Source organism: Crinia signifera, chromosome 7, assembly GCF_055691185.1.
Source record: "Crinia signifera chromosome 7, ASM5569118v1, whole genome shotgun sequence".
Taxonomy (NCBI): domain Eukaryota; kingdom Metazoa; phylum Chordata; class Amphibia; order Anura; family Myobatrachidae; genus Crinia; species Crinia signifera.
The window spans coordinates 188,038,782-188,053,232 of record NC_139223.1 but is presented as its reverse complement, the minus strand read 5'-3'; the positions used below and the strand labels follow the sequence as shown (position 1 = coordinate 188,053,232).

The 14,451-nt window shown below is 45.2% G+C and overlaps 1 protein-coding gene across 1 annotated transcript in view; it reads right to left on the bottom strand.

Moving 5' to 3' along the window:
• The window catches only part of SESTD1 (SEC14 and spectrin domain containing 1), a 126,264-nt gene that overhangs the window by 1,376 nt on the left and 110,437 nt on the right, over positions 1 to 14,451 (bottom strand). The window contains exons 13-17 of the mRNA XM_083154707.1: positions 14,079 to 14,238; positions 9,746 to 9,827; positions 7,550 to 7,672; positions 5,649 to 5,840; positions 3,310 to 3,431 (exon numbers count right to left, since the gene is read on the bottom strand). Coding sequence (XP_083010833.1) covers positions 3,310 to 3,431; positions 5,649 to 5,840; positions 7,550 to 7,672; positions 9,746 to 9,827; positions 14,079 to 14,238 — 679 coding nt within the window. The remainder of the gene's footprint in view (positions 1 to 3,309; positions 3,432 to 5,648; positions 5,841 to 7,549; positions 7,673 to 9,745; positions 9,828 to 14,078; positions 14,239 to 14,451) is intronic.

Sequence of the window (14,451 nt, the reverse complement as noted above, 5' to 3'; positions counted from 1 at the left end):
ACAAGAGTTTTTCACGTTTATTTGTCCTGAGTTTCGATGTAGGGTGACGTGGACACTGTAGAAGTGTCCTGTGCACCGTGTCCCCTCGCAGGGCTCACTGGGTTGGTCGTCCAGGACCAATTTGAGCTATTTATGGTCCAGGTAATTGGCAAATCCAGCGCATGTGGCTTCCTAGAGGCGCCGTGAAACATATTCTGATATTCTAGGGCACAGGTTCTCAAACATGGTTTGCAGGTGTCCTCACAGAATCAAGTGAAATTATTAGCGCCACATGTGGCTCTCTTAAAATGTGTCAGCCAGTAATGAGCGCACCTGTCGGGTGACCTGGAAAACGTGAACGGTGTGAGGTCCTGAGGACCGAGTTTGAGAATCACTGCTCTAGGGCAGCGGTTCTCAAACTGTGGATCCTGACCCGAATACCTTCTCAGCATGGGGTCGCGACTTTATGTTGCTGACCATCAGGCGGATACATTTTCTTTTCTCAGTCAGTGATTCAAGGAGTCTGAAAAATCAGTTCAATTGTCTGTTATTTTAGACTCCTCCCATCATTTTATGCCTCCACAATGCTGCCATGAATGTGCTGTCTGCTGACTACACATGTGATGTGATGGGTTATGGTATATCAGACTCCTCCCATCACTCTGTGCCTCCACAATGCTGCCATGTATGTGCTGTCTGCTGACTACACATGTGATGTGATGGGTTATGGTATATCAGACTCCTCCCATCACTCTGTGCCCCCACAATGCTGCCATGTATGTGCTGTCTGCTGACTACATGTGTGATGTGATGGGTTATGGTATATCAGACTCCTCCCATCACTCTGTGCCTCCACAATGCTGCCATGTATGTGCAGTCTGCTGACTACATGTGTGATGTGATGGGTTATGGTATATTAGACTCCTCCCATCACTCTGTGCCCTCACAATGCTGCCATGTATGTGCTGTCTGCTGACTACACGTGTGATGTGATGGGTTATGGTATATTAGACTCCTCCCATTACTCTGTGCCCTCACAATGCTGCCATGAATGTGCTGCCTGCTGACTACACATGTGATGTGATGGGTTATGGTGTATCAGCCTCCTCCCATCACTCTGTGCCCCCACAATGCTGCCATGTATGTGCTGTCTGCTGACTACACGTGTGATGTGATGGGTTATGGTATATTAGACTCCTCCCATCATTTTATGCCTCCACAATGCTGCCATGTATGTGCTGTCTGCTGACTACACATGTGATGTGATGGGTTATGGTATATCAGACTCCTCCCATCACTCTGTGCCTCCACAATGCTGCCATGTATGTGCTGTCTGCTGACTACACATGTGATGTGATGGGTTATGGTATATTAGACTCCTCCCATTACTCTGTGCCCTCACAATGCTGCCATGAATGTGCTGCCTGCTGACTACACATGTGATGTGATGGGTTATGGTGTATCAGCCTCCTCCCATCACTCTGTGCCCCCACAATGCTGCCATGTATGTGCTGTCTGCTGACTACACGTGTGATGTGATGGGTTATGGTATATTAGACTCCTCCCATCATTTTATGCCTCCACAATGCTGCCATGTATGTGCTGTCTGCTGACTACACGTGTGATGTGATGGGTTATGGTATATTAGACTCCTCCCATCACTCTGTGCCTCCACAATGCTGCCATGTATGTGCTGTCTGCTGACTACACATGTGATGTGATGGGTTATGGTATATCAGACTCCTCCCATCACTGTGCCTCCACAATGCTCCCATGTACAGTATGTGCTGTCTTCTGACTACACATGTGATGTGATGTGTTATGGTATATTAGACTCCTCCCATCACTCTGTGCCTCCACAATGCTGCCATGTATGTGCTTGTCTGCTGACTACACATGTGATGTGATGGGCTATGGTATATTAGACTCCTCCCATCATTTTATGCCTCCACAATGCTGCCATGTATGTGCTGTCTGCTGACTACACATGTGATGTGATGGGTTATGGTATATTAGACTCCTCCCATCACTCTGTGCCTCCACAATGCTGCCATGTATGTTCTGTCTGCTGACTACACATGTGATGTGATGGGTTATGGTATATTAGACTCCTCCCATCACTCTGTGCCTCCACAATGCTGCCATGTATGTGCTGTCTGCTGACTACACATGTGATGTGATGGGTTATGGTATATCAGACTCCTCCCATCACTGTGCCTCCACAATGCTCCCATGTACAGTATGTGCTGTCTTCTGACTACACATGTGATGTGATGTGTTATGGTATATTAGACTCCTCCCATCACTCTGTGCCTCCACAATGCTGCCATGTATGTTCTGTCTGCTGACTACACATGTGATGTGATGGGTTATGGTATATTAGACTCCTCCCATCACTCTGTGCCTCCACAATGCTGCCATGTATGTGCTGTCTGCTGACTACACATGTGATGTAATGGGTTATGGTATATTAGACTCCTCCCATTACTCTGTGCCCTCACAATGCTGCCATGTATGTGCTGCCTGCTGACTACACATGTGATGGGTTATGGTATATCAGACTCCTCCCATCACTGTGCCTCCACAATGCTCCCATGTACAGTATGTGCTGTCTGCTGACTACACATGTGATGTAATGGGTTATGGTATATTAGACTCCTCCCATTACTCTGTGCCCTCACAATGCTGCCATGTATGTGCTGCCTGCTGACTACACATGTGATGTGATGGGTTATGGTATATCAGACTCCTCCCATCATGTTGTGCCTCCACAATGCTGCCATGTATGTGCTGCCTGCTGACTACACATGTGATGGGTTATGGTATATCAGACTCCTCCCATCACTGTGCCTCCACAATGCTGCCATGTATGTGATGTCTGCTGACTACACGTGTGATGTGATGGTTATGGTATATTAGACTCCTCCCATCACTTTGTGCCTCCACAATGCTGCCATGTACAGTATGTGCTGCCTGCTGACTACACATGTGATGTGATGGGTTATGGTATATCAGACTCCTCCCATCATGTTGTGCCTCCACAATGCTGCCATGTATGTGCTGTCTGCTGACTACACATGTGATGTGATGACCTTCTGCAGTAACTTGCTGGGGTCCTGTAATTTTTTTTATTGTCTGATGGGGTCCCAGAGCAAAATAGTTTGAGGAACCCTGCTCTAGGGTACAGTGATAGTTTGGGAACCACTGCTTTATTGTCTTCAGATACTACTGGAGTATGGAGATATTGGGATGGGTGCATGTGCTAAATACAGTAAAAAGGGTTACATTAACTAGCAGAACACATGCAAACTGCACAGTGACATGACATACCCATCAGGATAGATTACAGGCACTGTTAGCCTATCCATCAGAGACTTCCCAACAGCTTCTACTTCATCAAACTGATCAAAATCCATCACAGAATCCGGAAGGTCTGGGCTGTCCTGTAATATCTGGAAGAAATGAGGAAGTTATCACTTTTGTGTAAATTACTTTTTTAAACATTTTTTTTACTTTGTCTGACTTTCAATGTAGAACACTGGTGACAATCACGTTCCGAGCAGCTCATATTGCTAAGTAATGGAAGGTACAGTAATTCTTCTCATCCTATTTTATCCAGTGCAATCACTGTACACAACAGCAATCTACTATGCAGCAGCAGTACATATATCGTATCATCAACAGCATGCACATGGAAATGTAGTAGTGCACCTCGGGCCATTACTTATTTCTCATTATTTGTATCATTTATTTATATAGCGCCACAATGGCTAAAATACAAGACAATTTAGGACAAGTACATGGTAATTAAAGATAGTTGCATCAGAGGACCGGACATTGAGATAATTATTAGGGTGGCAGAGAATTACAGGGAGGTGCCCTTGAAAGGAGGAAAGGGGCCCATACACTCCAACGATTTTGCACAATTCGATTATGACCTTTCGGGCCGATACATAGGATATGTATTCCATGAAATTGGATGCTCGGTCCTGTGAGTGTCGGATAGGAGTACCTAGATCGCTAGTGCTGCACTATTGATTTATCGGAATCGGATGGAAAAAGGAGTGCTAGTTGTGCATGCAATATATATACTGACGTTTCCAGTCCCTCTAGCCCCCTAATCCAGCCCATCAGATATATCGTATGGTACAACGGTATACCTTAAGATATATCTCGTGCAATTTATCTTGGCTTGATCAATCGCATGAGATATACAGATGGAGCCCCTCTCTTGTTCCGACAGATCTCCCCGCCGCCGCCTCCCGGTCCCCTTCGCCGCCCGAACCTCCCCCTTCTCCCTGAAGCGGAGATGGGCAGGGTCACGCCGCCCAGCCACCGAGTGACTAGGACTCGTGTGCGTGTGAGACGCACGCGTGTCCCAGTCTGATGGAGTCCCTCTCCGCCAACGGGGACGTTCTGGCGAGCGCGGCAATGAAAGATACTCCATCTGTATCTTATGCAGGTGCACCCCCACCCTATTGTTTCAACGGTGCCCTTCCCATTACAATGTACATTTGTTTCCATATCTGCATTCAATATGTCTATCTGGCATGTCCCTGCTCTCTGTACACCCTGCTGTCCCCTCCTCCCCAGAACAATGTCACCTGACACATTACCACAAATACTCAAGCAATATCGGCTTTGCATTGTAAAAGCTGCAAACCTCTATAAAAGGGGCACAAACAAACACTGCATCATTTATGTTCCAGCGTCAATTTAAAAGGACTGTAATTGGAACCCATTAAATCTGAACCAGGGTATTTTACTTGAGTCAAATGTATTACGATATTATTTCTGTCCCTGTAGTTCTTATCAATGTTTGCCTTGATGGCTTGTCACTAGTCACTGAGATACAAATTACCAGCATTATCGCATATGAGCTGCTGGTATTGTGGCTCAGGGAGCCAGTGGCAGAGCGACTCCGGTAATAGAACACGGTAGAGGCTTATGCGAATCCCAACCACGGTGCAGACATGTAATGGCTGGGAAACAGGGAGGTTCCGTGGCGATAAGCAGGTGTCATACATTTAGTATTGATCAGGAGCAGCTAATTCAATGCCAGGGGAAAGCTGATTGGATTAGCACAAATTCACGGATTTTGGTGAATTTGCGGCCAGTTTCGCCTGTTTTTACCCAGCCCGATTTGACAAAAATAAAAGTGAAACAGCATCGGTAAAAATGGGCGATAATGCCTGTGATTGAATACTAACAGGCGAATTATGCCCAATTTTTCACCTGCCAGGAAATTCGGCGGTGTCGGAATTGAAAGTGCAAAACCGTCTATTGCTACTATATCGTAACGACGGCCATGCTACACAATGCCGCATGTCCCCCAATCCGCTCCATCCCTTCCTCCCTGCCAGCCGATGCCGGCACCCCACTGCCGAATCGGCCCGTGTGTGCACACCTTTAGATATATTTGAAAACATTACATTAAAAATACAACAACAAAGAAACAAAAACAATTATTAAAAAATTCTATTAAAATAAATGCTACCTGGACGATTATAAGGAACAATATAAAACTAAAATAAATCTCAGCACAGTGTGAATAATGGAGAGAATTCTATTGTACCGACAGCGAGAAGTGGCAAGCAATGATTAATAAAGCCCGCGACCTTTGGATGAATAGAAGCACTTGGTGTGGGTCACATGCAAATTAATCTGACCTTTTCCGCATTTGAATGAAAAGCGAGAGCCATTTCCAACCGGTGCACCCTCTCTTCTGAGGTTATCGTAAACTGTTTCCATACTCTGTTCAGTTTCGGAAGCGTGTCCCCTGACGACCTTGACGTGCACCGCAGGGACTGGCATAACACAACCGTGGCTTGCAGTAATTGTCGCCCGTAATCGTATGTACTCTTTAAAAAAAAAAAATTCGAGTGGAATATTATTTGCTGAAATGAAGAGGTCAAATAAAATTGGCTGCAGAGAGAAATGGGTTAGAAACAATTCATAAACATTGTGTTCTTGGCTTCAAGCTAGAACACAGAACTCTGTATTCATACAATGTATTCCCGTATAAAGTGGCCTAACTATGACGAAGTGTATAATGGTCTCTCCTGGGAATAAATAATTACATACATTAAACAAAGATTAAAAACAAAATAAGAATGGAAACACCCGGATAAATGTCAGACTATAGAAATCAAGGTGAGGCTATGTTGTTATATATCAATGCTGAATTGCACTGAATGTATACACAGATGTATTTATATACATCTTTGATGCAGTCCCGCCGAACAGCCCCTGCAGGCGCACCAGGTCACGTTACGCATCTTCTAGCGTTGGGCTTCTTTTTATTTGGAAGAGAAAGCGTCTTGGGGCACACAAGCTGATAAATGCGATATATGACACTTGTATATTGTGTGACTGATCTGGATCTGTACATGAAGTTCTACCATGCGGCAGCTGCAGATTCTTTACCTGCAAACAAGTTCTGTTCTGGGATTCAGTATAAAATCCCGGCGGTCGGGATCCCGGCGTTCAAAATCCCGACGCCGGAATCCCGACAAGGGGGGGACGTGGATCGCCCCCCCTTGCGGCCTTGCTGTGCTCGCCACGCAGCGGGCCCGGTGCCTCGCTACGCTCGGCACACTAATTTATTCTCCCTCCGAGGGTGTCGTGGACACCCACGGAGGGAGAAAGTGTCGGGATTTCGGCGGTCGGGATTCCGGCGTCGGGATTTTGAACGCCGGGATCCTGACCGCCGGGATTTACACTGCATCCCGTGTATACAACCTCAGTCACATGCAATATACAGGTGTCATATCACATTAATCAACAGTCTGCTTGAGCATCCAAGCCGCATTGTATTGAGAATGAGATGCATTTAAAAAAAAATATATATATCATATAACACACCAGCCAATCAAAAGAGTTTGAAATATGACAGTTGGAAGTTGATTGGCTGGTGCATTATCTCCTTATCTCCAGTTTATCTCTTTGCCAGGCTTGATACATCTGCCCCATTGTTTGGCTGAGGGATCACGGCTCATTACTACATAACGCTACTGGGTGCTCATGTGACTTCAACTCATTCAGGACGGAAAGGAATTTTCCAGGAATACAGTGTCCCCATGCACAGACTATGTTTGTTCTCCTAGTGCAGCGATGGGGAACCTTTGGCTCTTCAGCTGTAGTTTAACTACAGATCCCAGCATATAGAACTTTACAGTATATAAGTGTTCATTTTCCTGTTCACTGAATGTATACAGTACACAGCCTGCAGATTCACACCATATGCTCACAATACACAGGCACCTCTCATGTGCTCGCTGTAACCTCCAAACCATACTGATAAACTCAATCCACGAAGGAGAGTAAGTTCATTGAAGTGGTGACTGCGCATGCAGCAAATTTACACCTATTACGTATAGTTTATAGTAGTATTAGTTGGTTTTTATAGGGAAGTTACAGATTGTGGCCAACATATACAGTATGAAGGATCAATTGTGGACTTTGGGAGTCTCATCAAATCTATCAGCATATTATGGAAAACCAGCAGGGAGGACCAATCACATACACAATACACTGTATACACATAATTATAGTAAAAGCTGCTACGTACCTGAGCGACATCCACAAATTTCCTATGCTTCTCTATCAATATTTTGGTTTCTTGACTGTCGTCCCCGAGTCGGATGTGAGTCTTTAACAAGGCATCCAGCAATTCATTTAACCATTCTACCGCCTGGAAGATCAGAGATAACACATATATATATATATATATATATATATATATATACAAAATATATTCATCTAGAACAGTATTGTTCAACCTGCGGCCCTCCAGCTGATGTGAAACTACAAGTCCCATCATTCCTTGCCACAGTTCTGCTATTAGGTAATGCTAAAACTATGGCAAGGCATGCTGGGATCTGTAGTTTCACAACAGCTGGAGGGCCGCAGGGTGGACATGCCTGATCTAGAATGTGCAGGGAGGTAGACACTTGCTATTGGCGATTAGTGCAGCGACCCGTAAGACAATCCTTCATGAATGGTTCTCTCCCTCACCTCCAACATTTCATTTATTTAGAATGGACTGGATTGAAGTCAGTCGGAACAAAGAATCTAACATTGACAAATTCTTTAGAGTATGGGAACGTTACATCGCCGCGCTGTCGGTGGGTAGGACACAACAAATCCGTTAAAGTTTACAGAATACGTCCTGGTATTTACTACTCTTAGTCGCCAACGACCCTCCCATAATGATTGATCTGGTCATAAATCAACTTGTCAAACGATTGGGGTCTTGGCAGCGAACAGGGGAAAAAAAATATATTTCGATGGTGAGTAACCTGCCCTGCCCCTCACGGGAAAGCTGCAGAGAGTCTCCTCTCCCGGCTTCACCCAGACAGGAGACACTTAAGGCATACCTCCCAACTTTGAGGAGGGGGTACGCTGGTGCGTGTCTGAAAATTTTGGGGGAGTGGCCTATAATCGCGAGCCTTCCATGAGGTCAGGCCCCCGTTTTTGCTGCTGTGGGGCATGGCTAGCGGCTCTATGAGCTGCAGACCATGCCTCCAGCCTCACAGGCTGCAGGAATATACACGTCTATTCACGAGTGACAGGGGGACTCCCAACTGCCCCCCCACTACTGCCGGTGGACACTGCCGGCCCCGGGTGGGACAAGGGGACGTCCCAGAAAACCACGAAACCCTGCGAAAAGCGGGACAGTTGGGAGGTATACTCAAGGTATTCTAAAGTGATAGTGGGTGGAACTTTTTAGACATCTAACTAGTGTGTGTTTGTGTGTATGTGGTCTGAATTGACATGGAAAGTTCTAGAGAATTGCTTGCGGTGGTACACTGTGTATGTACAAGGCGGACAGATAACGGATGTACCATGTGGGATAGTTACATGTTAGAACATGGTCTGTATTATATTTTCTCTCATATAAGGACACATTGCTTGTCTTCAGAGTTTACAATCTAACCCAACTCCCCTCTAATCATACAAGCTGCCTATTTCATCTTCAGCTGCACATACATCGCGTTCAGGAATGGAAAATCTGTATAATGACGCTTACTGTCCACATTTTTAGCAGCATCTGCTTCATTATTTATCAAATTACTTTTTCCTCTTTGTTCCTTCCTTTCGTATTTATTTTACTGCTAATTTGGACTTAATATGATTAAATAAAATGAATCCGAATAGAAGCACATATCGCCGTCTGGCACACCAGACAAGGCGGCTGGGCTGTTTGAAGGGCCTTAGACTAGGACAGGAACAGATGGTCTTATCCGCAGTAGGAAGTATGGTGCTAGACTGAGCAATCGGGTGGCGCGAGGCTGAGCGGTGATTTAATGTGGCCTAGAAACAGGCTTAGGTCAGATCGGATACTGCATAGACAACAGCTACACAGTGTCATTTAGGCTGTTGTCTGAGACGGCCAACATGTATAGAAAAAGAAAATACTAAAATTGATTTAGATATGCACATACATGGTCTATGGGCCTGACGTCCGGACACCCAATTTTGGCGACCATGCGGGATTCTGGTCGCACTCGGGCAGTGTTTTCAAGGGTCAAAACCATGTCCCTTTAAAAAACCATCAGATTTACCAAAACATCCCACATGGCTGTTGAACTCGGGCATCATTACATCCTGCCCCACACCTATTATACAAAACCAGGAACCAGTAAAGGGACCGAGCATTACCGTAGTTGTTGTTTAGGGTAAATGAACAGATTAGGAGCTCCAACGGTCATTCCAATGTTTTAAATTAGAATCTCATTAAAGCTATAGCGGTTTTACTGCTTACCTGAGCCGCGTCTTCTTCACACTTAAATAGCTGAACCATCTGCAACATCTTTAACCTCCGGACATCCACCATGTCTTCACACCTGGGAGGAAAAATAACATTTCACTAATGAAAACCCTGTTCTGACGCACACATTACATTTTTTTTTAAACATATCGGTCAGTAGAGACCTTATAGTCTTCTTGCCTCAGGGCAGTGTCATTATACATTCGACTCCCAAAGAAGTAGAATAGAATGCATTTATTGAGCTAGTGAGCGTACAAATTACAACACGCTTAACAGCGAGAAGGATATAACCATTCCACCTGCGTGACTGTTACAAAGGTAAATGTACGGGTTAAATTGCTGTTTCTATTCTCTTCCTCTAAATGTTATGGTCTTAAGCCGTGACCCCCTTTGACTCCTGCGAGGGAGCAGCAGAAGGGTGTAGCATCTACTATACGGGGATCAAGAGGTCACAGGTGCAGTGCATGAGATGCAACCTCCTGGTCCCGACCATTGGAGGACAGTTCCTGCATCGGGACTGCATACACACCAATACAATCAGTGGCTGTTCTATTGATATTGGAAGAACATGCCCACAACAGTTGGAAATATTGGCACACATCTATTCAAAGCGGCGTTTCTGACCACATTGAAAGCATGCAGGATCGACTTTTTGAAAAAGTTGAATCTGCATTGTCGAATCCGTGGCAGTTTTTCGACAATCCATGGCCGTTCATGACAGTCGGAAAATTGAACACAGACTGTCGGAATATTGAATAGCGACTGTCGAATTCATATCAGAAATGCCCAATATTACAACTGTCGAAAATGTTCGGCAGTCGGAATCAACATTGAAACCCTCCCCCAAATGTCTGACTAGTACCATTACACTTTTAGCGCCAACATGGTTTTCAAATAAAACACTAACTATTCCCGCCAGACCGTTGGGACTTGGAAAATGTCATCTTTCCGCCTCATCTCCCACTGAGAAAAATTAGTGCAAGCGTCATTGTTCCCAGAAACATTGTGCGGAATAACATACCGATAACCTCGCATGGACACGCACCCTGCCTGGAAACACAGGAATGATACAGATCGCTCTCACTCCTACTTAGAACCTGTTGTGATCCTGGCATGAGAATCAGCTGATTTTATCTTAATAAATGTGCTGCAGGCTGAACTGTTCTTGATCAAACCACAAAAGTATTCAGCACAGTACGACGACAGTGATGGGAACAGATTAATCTGTCCAGACCTTCACCTCCAAGCTCGGGAAACTTTTGTGACATTTTTATTTTTTGAAACTCATCTTTTTTATTTGAAAGTGTCAATCAAATGCTAGTGTTCCATTAAACCCTTGATGGAATGAGAAGTCTGCACTAGATGAAAAAAAATATATATAAGCTTTAGAATTTTACAATGAAACTGAATTGATTCTTGTGATACAAGGTGGCGAAATATAAAATGTTAAGCGTTTAAAGATTATTGAGGTGAAAGCAATGAAATTGTAAAGAGAAAATGATGAACTTTTGGTTTTGTTTGATTGATCTCTACATATGGAATATACAGTAGCAAATCCACAATTTACTAAATATATAAAACTTTATTTAACTTTGAACTTACAGAAACTAAAACTGCCGGTATCCAGTCAAATCCTAGACCGTTACTGTGTTGACATTGATAATGTGGACACTAGAATTCTAAAAGGCCTCATTTCGGCATCCTCAGCAGGGGCAAACGCAGTATTTTCAGAAGGGGGTTTCCAGAGAGGGGCGGAGCAATGCACGGAGATGGACACTTAGGTGACCCAGTATATGCCGGCTCAGTTAAAGTATTATAGATAGACCAAATGTATATAAATAATAATATACAATATATATATATATATATATATATATACACACACACACAAATACATAACAGCAGTGTAGACCCCTGGGCATAGCAATGTATTGGGGCCCCTACCTATCCTCCAGCGGTAGGGGTGGGGTGTGCTATGAGTGGAAGCTTTGATGTCCCGCGGGTGGTGGGGGTAATATATCAACCGTTCAGAATGTAGGGCCTGGGTCAGTAATCTCCACTAATTTGCCCTTTACTGCACTGATGGTGGGAGATGGGGTGGGAGAAGGGGGCATTGGGCTGAATGAAGGGGTCCTGATACATAACTTCCAGGGTGGTAGAGGATGTTTAATACGCAGAGGAGGGGTGTATAGTGGAGTGGGCTTATTATTCATAATTTTCTGGTGGGAGGACAGCTTGCCTGACTGCAGACATCTCCAGTTCCCGGAACCTAGTCCCAAATGGTACTTGGGACTAGGGTGGCCAATCCCGGGATCGGGATCGGCGGGATCCCGGGATTTGGCCCCTAAAACGCCGGGATTTCAATCCCGGGATTGGAGTTTCCAACCCCGGGATTTCGGGATTAGACTGCGCATGCGCAGTCTAATGCCGGCAGCATCTGAGCAAGTGCTCAGACGCTGCCCGGCTACTCCCGTCCCGGCGTTGTGGCTCTGCGCAGCGTGACGAGGCCAGAGGTCACGCTGCGCAGGCCAAGAAGCTGCGCAGCCCCGTCCTGTCATCGCCCGGCCGCCCGCACACCTCCCTGCCCGGCTCCGGAAGTGAAGTGGCCGCCTCCCGCCCGGCTCCAGCAATGGACCGCCCACCCTCCCAGCTTCACCGAACACCCGCCCGGCCGCACTGCATATGTAAGTAAATATGCGGGGCGGCCGGGGCGGGTTTTTTTATTAGGTAAGCCAATCCCGGGATCGGGCATTTTTCAATCCCAAATTCCGGGATTGAAAAAATGCTCTGGGATTGGCTTCCCTACTTGGGACTAGGAGATCAGAGTTCAGAAGGCAGAGCAATCCGAAAATGAAAATATAAAACTACATACCGGATGTGTGGAGCTGGAGCAGTAACCAGCTGCTGGAAGGCTGATATCTCTGGTTCTGGGCACAGTAGAGACAATCTACTAGTGTTCTTCAAAGGGGGAGAGTCCCAGATTTTGGAATATACCCTCAGAAAAACTCTAAGTCAGACAAAATCTGAAATATCTGACTGGGAAGAGCAATTAACAGGCTAGGATGGGGACCACTGCTTTGAAGTCACATATCTCAGGTTCCCCAGGGCCGATTTTTTAAATGCTTGTACCTTTGGAAAGAGGGGACCCTCAGCTTTCAGTGTAGTGCACTTAAATTCCGGGGGGGGGGGGGTTATGGGTACTCAGAACCCCCCCCCTGGGTGCGCTACTGCTCAGGATGTCAACATGTTCACAATGTCAACACCACTATTGTCGCTACAGTATGTGAAACATCACTATTCCCAGAATCCTGATAGTTAGGGGACCGATGGGAGGATTAGGGTGAGGCTGTGGGGAGGGAAGGTTAGGCATAAGGTGGAGGGTAATGGGAACAAGAATTAGCAGAATGCTGGAGGATCAGAGGGCTTCACTGGAAGGGACGGTCTACGGAATCCCTTGGCCTGGAAGCCAATGCAACTCTCAGGTGCAGGTAACAGCTGCGCAACCAGGGATGGTAGGTAGACATTCTATCATGTTGTCCATTGTGCAGACCTGATGAATGTTGACATGGTCATTGCTAAGCATGTTGACATTTCAACCATGTTGACAGTTTTATGCTGAGTTTATGAATGCCCAAAATGGCCACATGGATATTTCTGAAGTGATTTTATCGATTGTTTTCTTCTTCGCTACGTAAGAGAACCTGCAAAAAAGGTATTTTTTTGGCGCTTCCCTTTGTCCTCTTAACAATACAATGAACACCAATAGTGCTGTTAATGGTATTGTTAAGAGGACAAAGGGAAGCGCCAACTGGCTCACACAAATACCTTTTTTGCATGTTGTTATCTGTGTAGCGGTGGCATTCACACTACGGTTGTGGATCAGGCAGCACACCCTTGGAAATACCATATTCTCTATAACGTAAGAGAACCTGGCAGAAGTCCTGACGTTTACAATGGAAGAACTTTGAAATCCATACAGATCATTCTGGGCGAGCCCTAAGTTTCATTTCTATTTGGTACGCAGCCACCACAATCTGCCGTCCACTATGGGCCTGATTCTGGTTCACTCGCAAAAGCAAATGCTCTCTCTATTGGACAAAAGCATGCAAGATGTAACATGCAGAGAGTTACATTTGGGTGGGGTGTGTACTTCAAACTGATATCTATATTGCAGTCTAACCATAAAGCAGACAGTATTTACTCTGCACAGAAACAAAACAACACCCAAATCTAACACATGTTACATCTGCCCCACCTGCAGTGGGTTTTCTGGTTTGCATCACTTTGCATAGGGTTTCATTGCATCAAGCAACATTGGCGTTTTTACCTTTGCTTCCGTAGCTGCATGTCGTCCATTACACCTTGGATATGATCTACATTATCCTTGTTTTCATTAGAAACATCTTTTCCGTAAGCCCACGATGCCTGGCCTGTAATCTGATCCAGAAGGTTCTGACCTTTCTCCCGTAAGCCTTGGAGGCCGGTGTCTATTAACAAAGACATTTGCAGGACTTTATATTGGTATTTAACAAAAAAATAACTGCCATTTAAAAAAAAAAACACTAAACTTAGGAATGATATACACTCAAAGCATTGAGATCAATGCTAACTGCGACCAAGTTTCGACTTCGACATTCCCCCATTGTAGGTATTAGTCGCGGTGTGTTTGTGCTGATGGGATTTTGATGCGGAATCACTGA